Below are 23040 nucleotides of genomic sequence, written 5' to 3' on the forward strand. Positions count from 1 at the left end.
CATGATTTGGAGAGGGACAACTGCAGCCTCCTCATAAGGCCTTCCAAAGCATCACAAGAAAGCAATTTGGAGAAGTGCACGTATGGACTCAGGAACTGCTTCACCTAGGGCGCCCTTCATCAACAGCGGGAGGAAGAAGGCGACAAAGGTCAGCTGGGGGCAACAGGGTTTGCAGAGCACAGGATGGCAGGGACAGCTTGGGCTTTGCCCTGTGGGCAGTAAGGTGGCCGGCCATAGGGTGGCACAGGGCTGGCAGCTGCTGGCTGAGACTGCCAAAGGCTGCAGGCCTCTACTTCAGCTCCCGCACTGCCATCATTGCTATGGAGTGCCACTGTGAAGGGTGGCTGAAAGGGCAGGAGACAGAACTGAAATATTCCAGCAGCCATAAGAGCTGGTGGGCTGCCAAGCGTCTACATTTTGATTTTGTAACCATGGGTGTGCTGCTGTAGCAGCTGTAACTTTGGGGACCAGGCAGTTGCTGAATAAGTAGTTCTTAAGGAAGAACTACTTGTATCGCTTACCTGTAAATATCTTTGCTAATGCTGCACCAATTTGGAAGTACAAACGAGCGCTATGGAAAAATGGCATTATTTGCTTATCAACAAAAGGCACCGTTCACCCTTTTATTGCAACATGAATACAGAATTCATTTATATGGTGAACTATGTCAAAGGAAGTGCTACCCAGGCCTATCTGCAAGATGAAAGTATCACTCAGCAAACGTTTATTAAAAATGGTTTGCATTTAATTATTAAAATAAATGGAATGGCTATGTTTCAAATGCTACTGTGCCCACCATGGAAACCAAAACTTCTGTGAGTTAGTTACTGTTAAGTCTACAGCTGCTTATTGTGAATACAGCCTCATTATGATTACATTTTTAGAAACTGAATCATAAATGTTCCTGGGTGACCAGTTATAAATAAAATGTAATCTATACTGCTGTGTTCTTGTAGTGAGTACTGGGTCATGACAGTTTTTGCATGAGCAAAAAGCTGCAAACAAAATCATCTTCTGGCAGATTATAATTGCAATGTATCACTTCACACACGTATGAGGATTTCTGTCGATTATGCAGTTTGTCTCAGGACAGGCCATTTGTGTATTGTCCTTGTCCTTGACTCGTGGTCCTGAACTCAAAGACCCACCTCATTTTCTCATAGCCCAAATGCACCTTCTCCGTGGCCTCTACTTCTCATTTCCTCTATAAAAGAACCGTATCGCAGCATTCAAAGGTTAAGTTCTTTTGAAATAAACATGCTGTAACGCAATCCTTTTCTATACTTTACGATTTGAAAAGGTTTCCAATCTTGTGCTGGAGCCAATACAAAACCCCTATAAAGCAATCCAAAATATTGTTTTCTCCCGGATAAAATTACCAAGATCTACAGATCACCTTCACAGCCTTCTTCCAAATAAACAGAGCCGTGGTGGCGCAGTGGTTAGAATGCAGTATTACAGGCTAACTCTGCTCACGCTGCCAGGTTTTCGATTCCTCCGATCCTAATGGGCTCAGGGTTGATTCATCCTTCCCTTCTTCCGTGGTGGATGAAATGAGGACCCAGGGTTTTGGGGGCAATATGCTGATTCTGTAAACTGCTTAGAGAGGGCTGTAAAGCATTGTGAAGCAATATGTAAGTCTAAGTGCTATTGCTATTGCTAAAGTGATGTAAGTGGTTTCTAAGAAAGGCTACCTTTTAGCATAGAAACCTCGGGAGAGAAATGCCTTGCCCCTAAATCTTTCTTCTTGATTTCTGGGGATATAAGCAGTACAATTACTGTAATCCAGTGGTAGATTTCAGCAGCAGACTGACAAACTAAATGGATGGGATGAAACTAATTAATTTGCCTTTTCAAAAGTTACTTACAAAATGTTGAGTGATACTTGTGAAACAAAATAGAGTGAAAGTGGCCATTAAAGTGGCTTTTAAATGGGATATAATCTCTGTGAACTTATGCAGAATTGACTTGGGAGGCCGGTGTGTGGTGTGGTGTAGTTGGTTCACATGGTGTGGTAGGATGGAGGGTTTGTTGTCACTGTCTGTTGGGGGGAGGGAGCACGGGGGGAGGCTCAGCTAATCTCAGTGTACACATGTTGTACTTTGACAATAAAGGCTTATTATTATTATTATTATTATTATTATTATTATTATTATTATTATTATTTTAACCCAATTGGGAAAACCTCTTGCGTTGCTGCCTGCCCAAACTCCTTTCTCTCTATGAATAGCCTGATTGTCTACAGAATTAAACATTGTACACAAGGTTTTCCTGGCTCCCCTCTCTTCCCCTTTAGTCAGGGGACATTTTAAAAAACAGTACTGAGGCCTTGGGGATACGTGTCCCATTTAGCATTAAGAACCAACCAACAACACTGCGGAAGAGAAACACAATGTCTTTTTTTTTAAAAAAAGGAGAGAAAACAGAAAAAGCACAGAATGTGTGCTCTGTGCATAAAAAGCAATTCTACCTACGATTCTACAGATATTTACTTCATTCAGGCAGCTTTTTTGTCCTCCCAAGATACTTCCTCATGTGACTGATGATAATTAGATCTTTTTAATCTAAAGGTTCGAACAATATATTAGAGCTAAAATGCCACGTAGTTTTAGGAAATTGCTCTTCCTACAGAGGTATTTCTTGCCAACTCTTCCAGTAGATCCTCACCTTGAAAATCCAGAGGAAGTGCTAATCCTCTGTAAAGATAGTCCTCAACTTACAACAGTTCATTTAGTGACCGTCTGAAGTTACAGTACTGAAAAAGGGACTTATGACCATTTTTCACACTTATAACCATTGCAGCTTATATCAGCATCCTTCTTCTTCTTCTTCTTCTTCTTCTTCTTCTTCTTCTTCTTCTTCTTCTTCTTCTTCTTCTTCTTCTTCTTCTTCTTCTTCTTCTTCTACTTCTTCTCCTCCTCCTCCTCCTCCTCCTCCTCCTCCTCCTCCTCCTCCTCCTCCTCCTTCCTTCTCCTCCTCCTTCCATGTCTAGATCAAACTTTAAACTGCCAGAATGAAGCTACCTTCTTGGGTTTGTCATTGGCCAAAAATAACTCATTATTGATATATGTTTCTGTTAATAGCGGACATACCAGCAGATTGGCCAGACTTTGTGTCTCTCCACATTTACATAGCACGCATGTTGTTATCTCATAAGAGCTTGGCAACTGACTCATATTTATGACGAATGCAGTGTCCTGGGATCATGTGATCATCTTTTGTGACCTTCTGACAAGCAAAGTCAACAGGGAAGCCAGATTCACTTAACAACCATTTTACTAACTTAATTGCAATGATTCACTTAACAACTATGGCAAGAGAAGTCATAAAATGGGGCAAACATCACTTAACAGGGTGAAATTTTGGGCTCAGTTGTGGTCGTAAGTCAAGAAATACCTATAGTCAAGTTTGGAGATCTGTATCTATGAAAGGGAACAAGACTCACTTTTGCTGATAGATACTCTTTCCACTGTATATAATTGGGCTGTTGGTTTTATCTCCGAGTTTCATGATTTGGCTGCAAATGTTTTGTCTCCCTTCAGGGGGAGGGGGGACATCTTCAGTGTGCTTTGAATTGTGTTTGTCTGCCAGAGCATGGCCTTTATATATCTTTTTGTGCCATGTAAATTGGTGTGGGTGTTATTTGTCTGGATGTTGCTGAGCCATGATCTGGTTTCGGGCTGTTTGATTGGCTGGTTGTTGTTGTTGGCCCATAGTCCTTGTTGTTTAAGTATTGTCTGTGTGATGCAAATGGTACTTGTTCGTTTGGTTGCTTCTGAGTCATGATCTGGTTTTGGGTTGTTTGGATGGATGGCTGTTGTCAAGACATGGTCTGGTTTCCTGGGGGGGGGTTGATTTTTGTTGCTGTGTGGCGGGGTGCCTGTTTGTTTTAAATGCTGCCTTCAGGATAGCGGTTGAAGTGGTTCTTTCATTCTCAGCGGTTGGTAGATTGGGTCAATGTCAATGTGTCTGTTTATTGACTTATTGATGGAGAACCAGGCTTCGAAGAATTCTCTTGATTTCACTTGGGTTACATCAAACAAAAAGGTATTTAAAGGCCAGTGCTCTGATAGACAAGCACAATTCAAAGCGCACTGAAGATGTCCCCCCAAATGGAGATGAAACCAACAGCCCAACTACCAACCCGAGCTACTAATATTCAAACACATCTCAACTGTATATAATCCTGTATTTTCTTTCTTTCAATTTGGACTGGGTGATATGCAAAAAAGCATGGAATACATGCTGTATGTGTGTGAATTTGCCACTAATTTTAAATAAGGGTTTAAATATGTGTGTTTTCAGATGAAGACAGCATCCACACACTCTAGTATTACAGGATATATTACACAACACTGGCAAATATCACATACTTTCAGTATCTGAAACCTGTTGCTTGAGGCAGATTCCCATATCTGCACATTGTCTTTGAACTGTTGCAAGAAGGTTTTCCCTTTTGTTTCCATGCTTTGCTTCATTCATGTTATCCTGCAGAATTTGATAGCGATAGCATCCTTTTTTCATATTTATCCAGAGTTTCATCCAAAGGGAAAGAACGGTACCAATTCCATTATGGTTCTTTGAATACAGGAAGAGACATTCAAGGTTGAATGAAGGCACCATAACATTAGCATTCTTCTAGCTCTACCACCGTTTTGATGCCTCTCAATAGCTCCAGTATCCTCAATAAGATTACAAGTGGTGGATGTTTGGAAGTCTCCCAGGAGACTGTAAGCAGATAGGTAGTAGCTCCATTCAACCTACCAGCCTTTGTATCAGACATACAAAGTATACTCTTTTTAAGTATACTTGCACGGCATAATGCCACTGCTTCCAAGTATTACTATTAAAATGACTTCAATCTTCTTTGTGTTCTCTTAGTGTATGTTTACTCACTCAGTGTGTCTTTGTGCATAATGTATAGTCCAATAAAAATTTATTGGCACTTCAATATGCTCCTGGGTGTCTTTTCACACAAAACAAACATTGCAATTGGATTTTGATATTTCCTTGTTTTGAGCCAAAAAGCTATATCAGAAGTTCTGCAAATCCAATGCACAACTTAATTTCTCACCTGTATACACTGCTATTCTTAAAAATCAAATTCCTCTTACATACAACAGTGTTGATCATGAAAATATGCTATTTTTTTTTACAAAAAGCCTGTACAAGATAACCCTTAAAATGTTTTATAAAATGTGTAATTATTTACTTTGAATAAAATTAGATTACATATGCTAAGAGCTCCTATTCTAATAATAACTAGAGAAGGCATTATAACCATGTTATTTTATTTAATAGAACAGAATCAGACTGACCTGAAAGATACCTTTTGAAACCTTTGGTTCTCAGAGATGACAAAAATCACTCACCAGAATTAACTGGTGAGTATCACAGCATCACTCTTCTGATAACTATATTTTTATTGTCCGACATTCCCTTTAAGTAATAAAGTATCAATAGGTAGGGTTCTTCCAAAGGATTCTGGATGCTAAGGAATGGCATGTGCTCTAAGGAGCACCATCATCAAAGCCATTATGGAGCTTCCACTTTCTGAAATAATCAGCATTCCTAGTTGTGCTACCTACCCAATCTCAGTAAATAACAAATGCCCCAATTACTAAAGGTAGAAAATGGATAATGGCCAAATGATGACAATAATGGCTTCATTTATTTAGAAACAAAATGATACTGTTGAGGAATGCTATGTAGAGGCTTGCCTCATATATTTGGTATGCATTTTATTTAACATTTCTGCCATTTCATCATTTCAACATATTATGCTACGCATTTCCTTCCAGTCATTTTGAATATTCTTGGGCCACACCAAAATAGAGCTAGAGCAAATTACAGTCCCAAGTTCTTGCACCATGAGAACATCTAAATTACTCTCTAGTGAGGGTACAGGGGAAGGACTGACTCCTCAACTGCGAGAAGAGTTGCCATTTCTTGGATCCCTAAGTGAATCAGTCTACTGACTACAAGTAGTCCTTGATTTACGACCCCAATTGAGCCCAACATTTTTGTTGCTGAGTGAGACATTTATTAAATGAGTGTTGCCCTATTTTATTATTTTTCTTGCCACAGTTGTTAAGTTAGTAACTAGATTGCTAAGTGAATCTGGCTTCCCCATTGACTTTGCTTGTCAGAAGGTTGCAAAAGGGGACCACATGACTCCAGGATAAGCAACAGTCATAAATATGAGTCAGTTGCCAAGTGTCTCAATTTTGATCATGTGGCTATGGGGTAAATGGTTGTAAGTCACTTTTTTCCGTGCTGTTGTAACTTTGAACAGTCCCTAAATAAACTGCTGTATGTCAAGGACTATCTGTACATACACCTACAGATAAACAAAACATTATATGTAGAACAGAGACATTTTTTCCATGTATATTTTTTTCCCAGCTTACCTAGTGGTGGCCTGTTAGAAGGAAATTAGGATGAAATTCCATTTTTAACTTTTTTTTTCTCTAATGGCAAAATACAACTCTCAGAGCACTTCCTTGCAGCCTTCTCTATTAACATGCCCTTTCAATGATCAATAAATATGACCTCCCTAACAGACTCCCAGTTAATCAAATCATCTTGTCACATTCATTTCTGAGTCTTAACCACCAATAAGCAACTTGAGGTTGAAATAGCTATGAAAAAAGAAGAAAAAACACACACATGGTAACTGAATTCTCTGTCTCCAAGCTTCTTGTTTTTCTTCTTGACACACAGTGAAAAAAATAAAATAAACCTGCATGAAGCCGGGGGGCAGGGGGAAACTGTTAACTCAATCCTTGTTTGGCCAAGAAATCATAACTAGCCCAAAACATGCTATTATGACAATACTAATAAAAGAATACTAATAAAACAGAAGCAGCTTAATCTAGTAGTTAATGCATCAGGCTACAAACCAGGAGACCATAAATCCTAGTCCCGCCTTAGCCATGAAAGCCAGCTGGAGACCTTGAGCCAGTCACACTCTCTTAGCCCAACTCACCTCACAGGGTTGCTGTTGTTGTAAAGAAAAATAGGAGGAGAAAAGTGTGTTGGATAGGTTTGCCCCCTTCAGTTATTTGTAAAAATTTATAAACAAATAAAAAACTTGTACTCAGAATAATCTCCTTTCTAATATGTTAATCATCATTTTCATACTACCAGCCTCGTGCAAGTCTATCTAAAAGATTCGTCCTCTGTGTATAAGGATTTATGCCCAAACTACAGTATGTGAAATGAATATTTGATTTTCTGATGTTCTATTTTTACCCAAACAAAACTTCAAGGGATCTGTATTTTACCACTGACATTTGTGGAAGTTTTATTCACTGCTATGATTGTTTTAAAAGGGAACACGGTGGCTCAGTAGGTTAGGACGCTGAGCTTGTTGATCAGATGGTCAGCAGTTTGGCGGGTCGAATCCCGAGTGCTGCATAACAGAGTGAGCGCCTGTTGCTCATCCCAGCTTCTGCCAACCTAGCAGTTCGAAAGCACGTAAAAATGCAAGTAGAAAAATAGGGACCACTACAGTGGGAAGGTAACAGCGTTCTGTGTGCCTTTGGCGTCTAGTCATGCCGGCCACATGACCATGGAGACGTCCTCGCTGGCTCTTCGGCTTTGAAACGGAGATGAGCACTGGCCCCTAGAGTTGGAAACGACTAGCACACGTGTGCAGGGGAACCTTTACCTTTACCTTATGATTGTTTTATTCACTGCTATCACTCCAGACAATACTTCTAGTCCACATATTAAATCCAAATAAAATAGCTGCCTTTTAAGTTCTTACAGCAATTTAAGTCAGGTACACAATTTAGATGAATTTTAAACTCTTTTTATCGGTGTCACTGCCCCAACGTAAACCATCCTGCTGGACTTTTCTGTGTTTATGTTTAAAGAAAACAGGAACTGTGAGTAAGACATTAGCTTGCTATGTTTATGCTGTAGTCCTTCAAATAATCAAAAAGGCCATTAAGAGTATAACAAATAAAGCAAATGGTTGCTATTGGATTCACAAGGACCATAAATGTATGTAGAACTTCACTTCAGTATCTAAATTATAAATCCAGAAATAATAGCTACCCTAACAAAATTTAAATCCATATTTCAGTGAACTTATAACTCCGCTTATTCCCTCTTAGTATACTACTAAGAATAAATCATAGAATTCAGATAAATCTATCATCATAGAAGATTTACATAATATTTCCTGTTTCTTTTTTCTAATTATTTGCTAGTAACTGGAAGGCAAACGCTAGAATTCTTCCTATAAGTTTTTTTTAACTAATCTTTCAGGAACTGTAAACAAGTGTCCAATTTCCAAATAAGTTTGAAATAACTGATTTGTTTTTGTTTTGCCAAACTTAAAAGATACATCCTGGCAAATATTTCTAAATACATTAACTAAAGAGAAAAATACCCATTTGACCTTTACATATTAGGGCGTTTTACATATCTATGATCTAGGTAGTAACCATTTCAAGAATTTTATGTGATACCACTCTTTCAAGATACTTGGATTTTTCTAAACCAACAGGAAACACAAAACCTTAGCAAGCACAAGATTATATGTGAAGATATACTGAGGAAGTGCATCCTTCATCAGAATATTGTGTATCATCTTTAAAACTTGTTTCTGCAGTTCATAAATTGCAAAATGCCCCCTTGTTTGATTTTTCTTTAACTTGTGGTTAAATTTCTCCAACTTAGTCCTTTGTAGAGATGTTGGAATAATTGGCAATGCTTGCTGGCAGTGATAAGGGGTTGCAATTCAACATATTTAAACAGGCTGGCCAAGTATCCACAGCTTTAAGTATCAACAGTCAAAAGAATTTGCAATCCACACTGCTGAGTGTCAGAATTCAGTGTTCCTCTGAAAATGTATTCCAATACAGTGAAAATGATGAACTCACTCAGTGAGGTCTCATACTAACCATCAATTACTCAAGTCTTTCAATCATATCAGCAAAGGGATCTTGTTAGAAAGGAAAATGAAAAGTTAATTCAAACAGTTCAGAGTATTTTTACCTTATTTTGATCTGTCCAGTATAAGAAAAATCCTTGTGGGTCTGTTCTGAGAAAAATCGTTGTCACGCTAGAAGAATCCTACACAAAAACAAAGGATGCAGAATTAGCACATAACCTAATCTTGAACAGAAAATGTTTAGTTAATAACATATTCTACATAGAAATATACCTAGAGGGAAGTAAATTTAAACTGCTGTAATTTGTGGTGTACTCAAGTCCTTTTTACTCAACAGGAGTTCACATAAACCATTTGAACAGACTAGGTAAATAGGAGGGTGCCAATTAACTATACTAGTATACTTTTATAACTGTATCTACCTCAGGTGTGTCCGATCCGCAGTCCATGGATTGGATGTGGCCAGTGGTGGGATTCAAATATGTGAACAACCAGTTCTCTGTGTGGATGCCGTTTCCGGAAGTCCATTCTGAGCCTGGGCAACAAAAAATTAGCTACCAGTTCTGCCAAAGTGGTGCGAACAGGCTGAATCCCACCACTGCATGTGGCCCTGGACAGCTAGTAATGTGGCCCCACAAGATCATAATTTTTTAACAATGTGTGATTTATATACATTAACTATATTATATATTTTATATGCAGCCCAAGACAATTCCTCTTCACGCAATGCTGCCGAGGCAAGCCAAAAGGTTGGACACCCATGATCTACTCTCTCCCTACCTCAAATGCATTTTGGAAGATACAGTAAATCTCCCAGTACCCATCAGAAATCCTACTTTAAATGCCACTAATTCAAAATGAGAACATTTCAGTTAATTAACCCCACACAAGTATACACTGCAAGTATATTCATCAAGTACTTTGAAATCTTCTCAATTTGCATAATTGAATGAATGAGACCAACAGACAATGCTGCTGTTATCACAACATTTGGGAAGCCAATCACATTTCAAAGCTGAACATTCCGAACTTGGCTTCTCTCTTTGGAGAACAGCTTTCAACAGGGAAGCATTTGAAAATGTGTCTCATTCAATTTCACTGAGTTGACATTGCAAGTTGATTCCTGTTCAACATTTTTTACATTATCTCCCAGCAGTGGACCTCTTGAAGTATACAGCATGATTCTTAATCTGTTGAGATGCAGCTTTTTTTCTAGGTGTTATCCGATTATACTTACTGTCTACCTGCCACCTGCTCTGTAGAGCCTGTAAATTTCACTATTTCACAACTCTTGCTTTAACATTCGTTTTTTTTTTTTTTTGAAGAAGTATTTTACAGAACTATCATGCCTCTCATTAGAGACAGAATGGGTATAGGACGGAGCTTCAGTATACACACATAAAAATCCACACATAACATTGTGCTTTTGTTTGCTTTAAGCAAGGGTCAAACAGTATATTTAAATGGTCCCCTTGGACTTGTCCTCGATGTGTTAACTGGCATAAGCCAAATAAACATAGTTAACTAAGAAGCCATCGTTGATCTGTTCCCTTGATAACTGATCTTAGGCAAAAGATAACACACCATAACAGGAAGCCGCAACACTAACTTTCATCTATGTGACCCAAGCCAGCCCTTATGTCCATCCATTCGTCACTTGAGATCATTTCCTTTGCTTCTGTGGAAAGTTTTTTAAAAAATAAAACTGAGCTCATAATATCTCCCCATAAATAAGAAATATTGATTCGCACAAACATACAAAATTATTTGTCTTGCCTCAAATTCAGTTTCTAAATGGTACAATTATTATTGGCTACCATTTTTCCATTAAATGTATTTTTGCTGCACTAATTTGTTCACTTTTAATAAGAATAAAGAATCCCCATCTGAAAATGTTGTATTATGATATGATATGTTGTATCATATTTTACTACAAGTAGTCCTCGACTTACAACAGTTCATTTAGTGATTGTTCAAAGTTACATGGCGGCGAAAAATGTGACATGACTATTATTCACAGTTACAACTGTTCCAGCATCCCCAGGGTCATGTGATCTAAATTCAGACACTTGACGCTTGACTCATAGTTATGGCAGTAGCAGTGTCATGTTGCGACCTCCTGACAAGCAAAGTCAATGAGGAAGCCACTTAACAAGCTTGTTGCTAACTTAACAACTGCAGTGATTCACTTAATAACTGTGGCAAGAAAGGTTGTAAAATGGAGCAAAGTTCACTTTAACTGTCTCACTTAGCAAAAAATAATTTTTGGGCTCAATTGTGGTTGTAAATGGAGGACTAGTAGGATGGTTAAAACAAAAAAAAAAGAACTGATTCCTTTCAGAAGCATGTTGCAGCTACACTACATGTTTTCCAACTTCATTAGATAGACCAGACCAAGAATTAACTCACAGAAATGCCAAGATACTTTTATTGAGTTTATAAAAAAAAGAATCTTGCAAGTCTAATTGTGCTATGTCTCCTGCCTTCCTTATTCTGTACCCATCTGAATTAGGGGGGATTCTGAATCACTAACAAATGCTTTCTGCTTCTTTTGGATTTCAACCAGGTTTTTCTCATCCCTCTGGAAACAGATCTAGCCCATCTCTGTCAAGATCATCTTCCTTATTCTCTACAACAATTAATAACAACTGTATAATACAAAAGAAAAACTAAAATACAAATTAAAAATGACCAACTACAAGCAATTCTTCAAGATTCCTCCACTTTACAAACCCAACAATATAGGTATGTGGACCAGATTAGGAAACCAAAATCATTCAAGCCAATGCAAGTAGTCCTTGACTTACAACAGTTCATTTAGTGACTGTTTGAAGTTACAACGGCACTAAAAGAAGTGACTTATGATCGTTTTTCACACTTACAACTGTTGTAGCATCCCCATGGTCACGTGATCAGAATTCAGATGCTTGGCAACTGGTTCATATTTACAATGGTTGCAATGTCCCGGGATCACTTAACAACCGGGTTACTCACAACTGCAGTGATTCACTTAACGACTGTGGCAAGAAAGATCATAAAACGGGGTGAAACCCACTTAACAAATATCTCACTTAGCAACTGAAATTTGGGGCTCAATTGTGGTCAGATGTTGAGGACTATCTGTACTACCGGTATGTTTATTACCGTATATTATCAGAATCTTGCAAATCTAAATGTGCTTCTCCCTCCTTCCTTTCATCTTCATGAGAACTAGGATTTCATCTGAGATGTTTTCTCAGGTTATAGTTAGGCTCTCGACCTCTTTTCTCTGAACATTGTTGTTATGTATCCAGGTACAAGCCTCTGCATAGCAGCAGCCACCAGGGGGCGTTTGGCCTGGATGGTTTTGGCGGGAAACCCAGTTTCGGCGGGAAACCTAGGGCCAACCCCATTGGCTAGCCGCCTACCTGGCCAGGTATATAAGGAGGCCAGGTAGCCCTTATTCTTCAGTACGCTACCCCCCCCCCCCAATAAAGAGCTGAACACGTACTCCGGCTGGCGTCTCTTCCTTCCGTCGGACCCATACATCTTGGTAGCAGTTCTTCCTCCTCTTTATTTTCTGCCCATTACATACGTATCAATTTTTCACCTCTAGGATTGCTTGGGGATAGGCAAACCTATCCCATTTGGGAGAATCAACCAAAATCAGAGAGGTATTACCATCCCTATATATCATTCTACCACATTCAAACATATGTATCTAAGTGCTTGTAGGAAGAGATTGTGTTAATCTATGATGGCAGGAAGTCAGAAGGAAACTAATAGCACCTTTTCCAACTAACAAATTATATTAAAAGGTGTAAGCAGTTTGAGCTCGCTTCATTGGATGCATGGAGTGGATAGACTGATGTAGGATTTAAATTGGGATGAGAGGATGGGAAGGGAGGGGAAAACACTGTTGTGGTGCAGCTATAACTTGCATGTGAGACAGATTACCAGTATCTCATCAATTAACAATTGTAATGTGTTAAAAACACATTGTGCCTGCTGAGACCGTCTGACCCCATTAGATAGATCAGACCAGGAAATCAACTCCACAGGAAGGCTAGAAATACTTTTACTGAGATTGGCTATTGTAACAGCATCTTGCAAGTCTAATTGTGCTGTTCTTCCTCCTCCTCAAGAGTTCTGTGAATTAGGGATGTATGTGTCTGACCTGCTTCCAAATGTTATCTGGCTGTTTCAGACTTTAAAAAATGCTTCAGCCCTTTTTGCCTAGACAACAACTCCTGCATATCTCCGTCAAGATCATCTTCCTTATTCTCTATAGATTGGCTGAAATCTTTTGATGGGAGTTTAGCAATTTCTTGCTCAATACTGCCGTTAAATTTCCAGGTCTGCCATACTTGTCCTGGGAGACTAGTGAAAAATCAACTCATTTTTCACAAGCAATGAATCCAAGGGACAAGAGACCCAGTGAGGCAGCAATAGAAGAGAATATTTGTAGCTCAGGGTTGAAATGAGAGGTGCTTGGTGCTCCCAGTTACCTAGTTTGGGTAACGAAACATCTGCAAGAAAACAATCAAGCTCAGAGAGCACCGAGGACCCCTCACAGTAAGGTAAGATCCAGAGTTCAAAGCATGGCACAACATTGTAAAATGTCATAGCTAGATTTAAAAAGAAGCTCTCGGTGTTTTCTCTCAGGGAGTGAGGCCAGTAAATAACACAAGCTGAGCCTCCACCCAAATGCACAGCTGAAGAAATTTTCTTATTGTTTACTCTCCTCTGGCCTGTTTTTTTGGCAAGTCCCTGGGATCTGCGGACTTCGGCCTTCTGCTGCTGTATCTTTAAAGCATGCCCGTGTTTAGGATTAGATAGCTGAAGTTCAGAGACTGAGCTACTGTCAGTGGGTGCAGGCAGGGAATCCTGAGGCTTGCTGGATCTTCCCCAGCCAGAACAGGATCACTGGCTTCATCATTGCCGGAATCCAGTCTTCTGGGACCACTAATCCCAAGGTGCCCCTGGTTCTTCCTTGTCAGCATCATCAGAAGACAAGACCCACAAGGCCATGACGTGGGGAATAATAACCATGAACTCCTTGTGTTGGTCAGATCCCTCACTGTGGGCTTTGGAGTTCTCTGCAGCTATTTTCCACAATGAGGGAGAAGAACATTCATCTAATCTACCCTGGCACCCGATGGATCTAGTTAGCTTCCAAAGGGAACCTAATGTTGTTTCTAGGGGCCTGAAATATAGTTTGACAGACCTCAGTCGCTAGCAGGAATGGAGAGACAACAATGGCCTTGACCTGGACTGTTCTTATGTAGATAATTCTCCCCTAAAAAGCCCCTTGCCCTTTCCTAAAACATTAACAAGTTTGTTTTCTCCTCAAGAATTGAGTTAGGATATTGGAGGAACCCATCTGGAGAACTGGCACAGGACAGGAATATGTCATGATTTGGGTCTCATGATTCTGCTATTTTAATTGTGATGTTTCCATTCTTTATGCTTATTCTTTAAACTTCTTAAGTTTTGAATCCTATTTGACTCACTCCAGAGTTGCATTTTGTAAGCTGGATGTCCATTCAAACTGTTCAAATAAATAAATAAATTCCTTAGGCTTGTCAAAGTTCATTTTCAAATGCTGAGGCACAGCCAAAGATATTAAGCTCCTGGGAAAACAAACACCCCTGAGTCATGTGCATTTGCAGTTTGTCACAGAGGGAAGGTCATAAACATGTCATGTTTTTTTATATAATGAAGGATATTGCATTGCAGTTTCTGATTGGATATTAGTTCTGTTTTGTTTTTGTTTTTTTAAAAAAACAACCAATGAACCAGACTATGTCCCCATATACTATTAGATCTTTTTTTTTTGTCACTGCCATCTGGTATATGTAGCTCCCCCTGACAGGATATACATTTCTCAAGAGTAATTCTGAACACTGAGGGAAGTTTTTGGCCTTCATTTATCCCCTTGGCAAACATCTTCCTGAGAAACTAGGAGCTTAAAGGACTCTTATATCAAACTTTTACTGCTCAGGAGTTATTAGCAACATGTTTTACTACTGAAGTATTTCTAAGGGTGGGGAGACTTTAAATTGTTAATGATGAACTCTATTCCCCCTCAGCTGTCTCTTTTTGTGAAAGCATCTTGTCCCTCTGAAAAATACATTCTATGCACTATAAGAACTGTCAGTTATATATGGCTCTCATACAATATAAAAAAAATGGTCTAAGCCTAAACGTTCAAGGCACTTCCAGATAAAATGTGGAATATCATGATAGTATCTACCGGTATATCTTCCTTTGAAGCTTTTTTTAACCTGCAAAAAGGAAGGTTCCAACATTTTGAATGATTTTCAACATAATCCAGGTTTATACTGTATTCCAGATATTGATTTGTTCTGTGATGATTTTAAAGAGCCTTCTCTGAAGTTGTTTTAGGTGCTAAATTACATTCAGATGATGCTTGTAGGTTTTTCACCATTATATACAGGTTGTAATGATTACACTGATTCCTAGCCTTTCCTCTTTTTTATCGACTACATGAACCAAAGGAAAAAAATGTTTTAAATCCAGAATTGTGTGACTTATCTACCATAATCTTAGATTCAAGTGTAAAGTATAATACATTTATTATGTATTTGTATCCCTATTCTGAAGAGTAAAGTATTTATAGATCACCTTTCTGAAGAGTCTTCAAGGAAAAGAGTTTTATCATTTGCATGTATTTTTCTGCACATGTCAATATATCTCTTAAATAGGGGTATTATGTGAACATAAATTAAACTCTGCAAATGGTATGACTAGTTAACTAGTTAACTGGCAGTCTTCGGTATTTGTGTCTATTTCCTGTCATGTTGTTAAATGCTGGAAGACTACCAGGTCCATCAAAAATGAATCCAGAAAGGAAAAAAAAATCTGAGGAACAGTTCCAAGGTAAAAATTCAAACATTAGAAAATGCTTCTCATACCCAAATGAACTAATACTTAAGCAAGAGGAAATTCTCACTATGTACAGGTGAGTCCTTCACTTACAACAGTTCATTTAGCGACCGATCAAAGTTCAACTTCACTGAAAAAAGTGACATGACAAGTTTTCATATTTACGACCATTGTAGGATCGCCTTAGTCATGTGATCAAAATTCAGATGCTTGGCAACTGACTCATATTTATGATGCTTAAATATCTGGGACAGGATCCCAGGGTCACGTGATCACTTTCTGACAAGCAAAATCAATGGGGAAACCAGATTCACTTAATAACCATGTTACTAACTTACCAAGTGCAATGATTCACTTAACTGCTCTGGCAAGAAAAGTCGTAAAATGGGGCAAAATTCAGTTAACAAATGTTTCACTTAGCAACAGAAATTTTGGGCTCAGTTGTGGTTGTATGTTGAGGACTACCAATACAGGTAGTCCTTGATTTACGACCATAATAAAGCCCAACATTTCTGTTTTTAACTGACACATTTGTTAAATGAGTATTGCTCCATCTTATGACCTTTCTTGCCACAGTTGTTAAGTGAATCACTACAGTTAAGTTAATAACAATTTTCTTAACTGAATCTGGCTTCCCCATTGACTTTTCTTCTCAGAAAAAGGTGATCACATGATCCCGGGACATTGCAACCATCGTAAATATGAACCAGTTGCCAAGTGTCTGAATTTTGATCATGTGACCATGAGGACGCTACAACAGTGCCATTGTAATTTCAAATGTCACTAAACAAACTCTTGTAAGTTGAGGACTACCTGTATAATCAAATAAGTCCAATTAGCATAATATTTGAATTTTTAAAAACAATTCCTAACCATAAGAACAGGTCAACTGTAGAACAAATTGTTCACTGAGATGATGGAGGACTTTAAAAAAACTGGACAGTCACCTTTAGTGTTTCTTTTAACTTGAATCCCTACCCTGAGTAAAGATTTGTATTTGATGAGACGAATGATCCCTTCCAACTCTATGAATCCAGAAGCCAGTTAACGTATCTGATGAATAGGTAAGATCCTAATAAAATGGATTAGTATGAGCCTATAGCCATAGAGGACAGAAGGAACGGCCTTGAGGAACAGGAAGATGATCTGCTACCAAGACAAAGTCAGATAAAAGAAAACTTGAGTCCAGGACAGGAACGTAACCTGAGTAAACACCTCAGAAATTTTCCCCCTATTTCTCACAAGATAAAGGAAGGGAGTACATTCACACTTGCAAAATTCTGTTACCATAACGGTACAAATAGCACTGTTGTAGATGACACTGGATTTCTTGAATGGCTAACAATAACATAAAAGAAAACCCATTCTAGAATTGTCTGATCTGTGACACAGCCCAAAGCTAACTCTTCTTGTAGCAAACTCCATTTTCTAAAGGCCTTCTAACACAGAGGTTTCCAAAGTCTTCTGACACATAGGTAGCATCCATTCCTCACAAACATTATGTTGTCATAATAAAAAAAAATACCGTAGTTAAGAAGAGTTTATTCAAAAAGAATGTTTCGGGAAGTTGGCATCTCATCCCCTTAATAGGAAATGACTGCCAAAACAATTATAAGAACTATTTTCCACCTTTGCAATCAGAAAGAGAGACTCTATGGGAAATACACAAGGGAATTCCTACTTTAAGGAAAAGCTTCTCTGCTTCATCCTTTTGGCTGAACAAAGACAGAGAAAAGTTCTTATTAACATCTGGCCAGATTATTAGAAGTTTCCTTCTGAAGCATTCAAGTCTAGAAAAGGAACAGAAATAGAGGCAACCTAAACCACCTATTTTAGATGGGAAATATATGAAAAGGGGCTTGTTATAGGGATTCTACAATGGAAACAGGAAAAGCAGGAAAGCTGACTGTAATTGCTGGTTTACTTGTGAGAATTTGTGAGATGGAGGGCAGTTTCCCAAGGCTATGTTTTCTTCTAAAATAATCCCTGAATGGCATGTCAAAGGTCGGTGACACCAAAGAAAGGGCTTTCCATCTATCACAGTTTACAAGGGTGTGTTTGATTTAGTTGCCCAAGTACCATTTTCGTTTTTTCCCCTTTCAAACAAGCTACAGCCTGAACATTTTTATTTCTATTGCGAAAGGCACAGGGAAGAAGGCAGATGGTAATGAGGTTCGCCAGGTCTTGCAGAATGCTGTTTGTACTTCGTCTGCTTCATGTAAGCACTCCAAGTACAGCCTGACAAGCTAAGCAGTAGGGATGAGCATGCATCACCCATGCATTTTTCAAGCACCTCTGACTCTGCAGTTCTAACTTCTCCAAGAACAGAATGACAGAGTTGCAAGAGGCCTTGGAGGTCTTCTAGTCCAACCCCCTGCTCAAGCGGGACACCGGCGTATACCATTTCAGACAAATGGTTGTCCAATCTCTTTTTTTTAAAAAAAAAAAACCTCCAGTGCTGGAGCACCCACAACTTCTGGAGGCAAGTCATTCCACTGATTAATTCTTCTGTCAGGAAATTTCTCCTGAGTTCTAGGTTGTCTTCTCTCCTTGATTAGTTTCCATCCTTTCCTTCTTGTCTTGTCTTCTAACATTTTTACAGGCAAAATGTGTTCCATTATAGAAATAGAAACTTCTCCAATCTATATGCAGACAGCTTAAGGTCACTTAGACCAGCGTTTCCCAACCTTTAGGAACTTGAAGATGCGTGGACTTCAACTCCCAGAATTCCCCAGCCAGCTATGCTGGCTGGGGAATTCTGGGAGTTGAAGTCCACGCATCTTCAAGTTCCTAAGGTTGGGAAACGCTGACTTAGACCCCTCCAGTTGCAAATTGGGGCCCAAGTACATGCCAATTTTACATGAATTAGGGACATCATGCTTGAAAGAAATCTAATGTTCAAATTACTAAACAGTTGGCATTATTTATCGTATGTGTTATCTCCCTGCTGTCCCTTTCCTACCGTTGTGGGTTAACCTCTATTGTTAGTCCTCCTTCTTCTACAGCTGTTTTACAATCAGCCTCAGTCATATGCTAGATAGTTCATTTGCTCATCCAGTCATTCAGGGGCTATCTTTCTTTGATTTATATTGCCAGTTAAATTGTTAATAATTTATGTTTATGTCATTTCTTACGTGATCCAGAATATGTTTGAAACAGCAAGAAACTGCAAACAACTTGCTTTGCCTTATGTTGTGGGCTGAAGTAAACATAATTTTAGCAAAAGTGTACTTTACTCAAAATCCTACTTTATAAATTATTAATAATGCAAAAATGTATCAATAATTCCACAAAACAGTTGTTTTGCATTGGTTGTTTTCCTTGGCTTAATTTTTGGATTCAGACCAAGTCAACCTCAGCTCCTGAAGACTAAATGGACACAGCCATGCAACTGTTGTGGGAGGAATACAGAAATAGTTTGCTACTGTCATCTTCTGGGATGTTTTCAATTTATTACTCTACCCCATAGCTCTGGCACTGCCTGATGGTATGCCACCCAACCAGTTTTGCTGCCACCTGCCAATTCTACACAATCTAATGACACAAAGTCATTTAAAAATGGTCTATAACACAATAAATACTAACAATAAACACTCATGTTCTTGCATTTAAAGCCTGTTAGATGTGGATATTAGATTGAACAGGCTGACTGAATAATATAAATCTGAAATATACATGTGGTTGTTATTTGGCAATAAAAATAACAGGATATATGAGGCCATTATGGCTGTTTTATTGATCTCATGAATTTCTGTGTTCTATTGTTCACTACTTATGGCACTAGACATCCCATGCCCCATTGGTTCATCATTTCAGAGATATTTCCTCACCTAAACAGAGAAACCAAGAAACCAAGGGTGGGCAAAAAAGCAGTGGGACCAGGAATGACGTCTGACTTCCTGCCGGCTTCCCCATTGAGTTTCCTTGTGGGGATCTGGGAAAATCTTCCTTCATTCCCAGCATGCAGTTAAGTGGCTGCTGCTGGGTGGAGGAGGGATTAAGAGATTGTGAGACTGTCTGTGAAACTGTCATGGGTGACTGAAAATGAAGATCACATGATTGCTGCCGCCGCAGCAGCCGGTAGCACTTAAGCAGCCACAATATTTCAAAATTTTATTTCCTCTGGAATTATGATTTCTGGATTTTGGACACATGCTGCAAGCTGGCTCATTTGAGGCACCTTGGTTCAAAAACTGCTGCCTTGTGATGCATCATTTTGCCCAGTTAGCAGTTATGACAGAAGGAGCTTCAGTGTATATAGACCAAAATCATTTATTAATTTAATTGATGTATCTCTTATTAATTTATGTTTTTTATTAATTTCACATATTTATATGGTCACCCCTTTACCAAAACACTCTGGGTGGCAAACAAAAACAATCACAATCCATAACTATAAAAAAGGCATACAAATCAATGGTGTTAGCAGTTGCAGACCCTAAAAACCCCCACAACAATTAAAAAGAGAGAGACCTACATCTACATCAGATCTCCGTCAATACCCTGATCCCAGTTGTATGCAGGAACAGGCTGGTCTTTGCAGGGTCAGGACTGCCCATATCTCAGAGGGATGTGGTTTCACAAGACAGGCATCACAACACAGAAGGCATGTTACGAGAGCTCATCAAAAGACTGCTTCACCAATGGAATCTGGAGCTTGATCACTCTGCCCAATCTGATGGGATGGTCAGAAACTATTAGGAGTTGCAGTCCCAGAAGTAACCTGGTCCCATGCTCTGTATAGTTTCAAAAGAGAAAACCATCACCAATTGCACTCAGGAGCCTATTGTGAGCTCTTGTGCCTCTTGTGCTTTTTCCAATGCTTTGAGTACTCCAGGCCATGTGCTCTTTATGTTATCCATCCACTCTGTTAATGTGGTTGAAGAGGCATCTCAGGCATAGCCAAATATTCGATCCTTGTAGCCACAGTAAAAGGGGTAAGTCTGGTGCTGCTATGTACCGCATTATTGAATGCTACTTCAGAAAACGGTAATAATTCAGGCCAATTATTTTGTTGACAATTTACATAGCATCTTATATATTGTTCTATCATCACATTCGTATGTTTCGCTGCTCAGTTTGTACACCAATGAAATGAAATGAATCCTTGTGACGGTCCTATTGATTGAAATGAACTCTCTCCAAATGTTTGCGGTGAAATGCAACCCCGTCTGAGATGATTCTTTTAGGGACTCCATGAAGCCCATAAATATGCTGCACAAATATTTTGGCCAAACTCTTAGCTGAAGGGAGCTTTGGACAGGCTACAAAGTATGCTTGTTTTGAGAATAAGTCAACTATGGTTCATATTACAGTATTTCCAGCACTTTCAGGCAATTCCACAATGAAATCCATGGCTATTTCTTCCCATGGTCTTCTAGGGTTAGCCACCGTTTGTAATAATACACACAGCTAGTGCAATTCTCAAAGTTTCAGTGTTACATAGGCATAATATGGGGCAACCAACACAGTCCATACTGCTGCATTCTGGACTAGTTAAAGCTTCCAAATGCTCTTCAAGTGCAGCCCCATGTAAAGCATCTTGCAATAGCCAGCAGAGAGCTGGTTAAGGCATGAGCAACTTTAAGCAGTGTTCCCAGTCTAGTGCACAAGACATAATTATTTCCCCATCTGGTGCACAAGACATAATTGTGCAAAGAGTCTCCAGGCCACAGCTGCCACTTTCTCTTGAAGCAGGAACTGTGAATTCAGGAAAATACCCATATTATGCATCAACTCTGCTTGGGGGAGTGTTGAAACTAAATCCAAGTTCAACTTTGAACAAGTTATCATGTCACTGAAATCAACAAAATGTCTGTTAAGATTCAGTGTACAATTTGTTTTTGCACTTTTGCTTATGGTGTTCATGGGTGGACAATAATGATTACTCCCTGATATTCTGTTAGCTGTCTTGTGAATGTTTTGCAGAAGCTATATATTAAATACATTATTTCAAACATGTATTGAAAAAAGTCAAGCTTGTCTATGAAAACACACACACACACACACACACACACACACACAAACAAACCAGGAAACACACACTGAAATTCATGTATCAGCCACAAGAAACATAAAAAAGCAAGCCCATAATTTTGTCTCTTATAAATTAATATCTGAGTTCATGTCTCATTTAAACAGTTTCATAAAAGTCTATTAGGAAACGAACTTAGATACTTGAAATTCTTGATGTTATCCAACTCTTTTAAATCCACAAACCTGAAAACCTATAGTGTAATCCTGTTCAATCTTATTCTGAAGTGTAATCTCTAACTTTAGCAAATTACTAAAGTTTGTTGCTTTGCAAATATGTTGAGGTTTACAAACCTTGGAAAATTGAGCAGGTTGCTATTTAAAATCTATCTACCTGAAGTACAGTGATAAGGGGCTCAAGAAGAGTAGCCAAGAATCAACAAGAGTCAGACCCTGAAGCCCCAAAGCACAGTTATTCTTAGAAGCCCTTCAGATTTTGACATATTTGCAGTAAACATCTGCTCATCTATGAAAGCTCTGACTTTTAAGCTATGCTCGATGGACTTCAGATTGGCATGAACTAATACCATAATAATTCTCATGGGGGTTTCTCTACTTGAGAACCAAGCATCACTTCGATTTTAAAGACCCAAACCCAAGAAGCAATGAATTTGTTTTTAATAGAACTTCTGTTGAAAACAAATCTACCAGTAATAGTCATACAACTGGCCATTAATAGGAAACAATTCTCATTTGTTTAATATATCCTATCCTGTATATGAAATGAGACAATATGTGTGTGTGTATACAGACACACACACACACAAAGTTATGTACAAACAGCAAATCCCCAGGTTAAGAATGTCCTAGTTTAAGACGACTCATAGTTAAGAATGGAGCTTACTGTAGCAAAATTTGAATTAAATGCACAATGATTCAAATAAAATACACAATACTTCAAGTTCATTACACAAAAATACTTATACAGGATTATATAATAATACTCTTCCACCTTACATGCAAATTTGACTTAAGAACAGACCTTGTGAATGGAACTCATTCTTAAACCGGGGTCTACTTGTTAGATCTAATGGTTAATGCACCAGACAGAAACTAGGAGATAGTGAGTTCTAGTGCTGCCTTATATATAAGAGCCAGTTGAGTGACTTTGGGCTAATCATTCTCTCTCAACCCAACCCACCTAACAGGGTTGTCGTTGTAGGGAAAATGGGAAGAGGAAGCAATATTAGATACATTCATCATCTTGGATTATT

At 38.7% G+C, this 23040-nt stretch overlaps 1 protein-coding gene across 3 annotated transcripts in view; it reads right to left on the reverse strand.

Annotated features, from left to right (window-relative positions):
* PLCB1 (phospholipase C beta 1) overlaps nucleotides 1–23040 on the reverse strand; it is a 471912-nt gene that overhangs the window by 428667 nt on the left and 20205 nt on the right. For all 3 annotated transcript variants that reach the window (XM_083362231.1, XM_083362232.1, XM_083362233.1), the window contains exon 2: nucleotides 9010–9087. In XM_083362231.1, coding sequence (XP_083218357.1) covers nucleotides 9010–9087 — 78 coding nt within the window. The remainder of the gene's footprint in view (nucleotides 1–9009; nucleotides 9088–23040) is intronic.

This window comes from Vipera ursinii, assembly GCF_947247035.1.
Source record: "Vipera ursinii genome assembly, chromosome: 1".
In the NCBI taxonomy this organism is placed as follows: Eukaryota; Metazoa; Chordata; class Lepidosauria; order Squamata; family Viperidae; genus Vipera; species Vipera ursinii.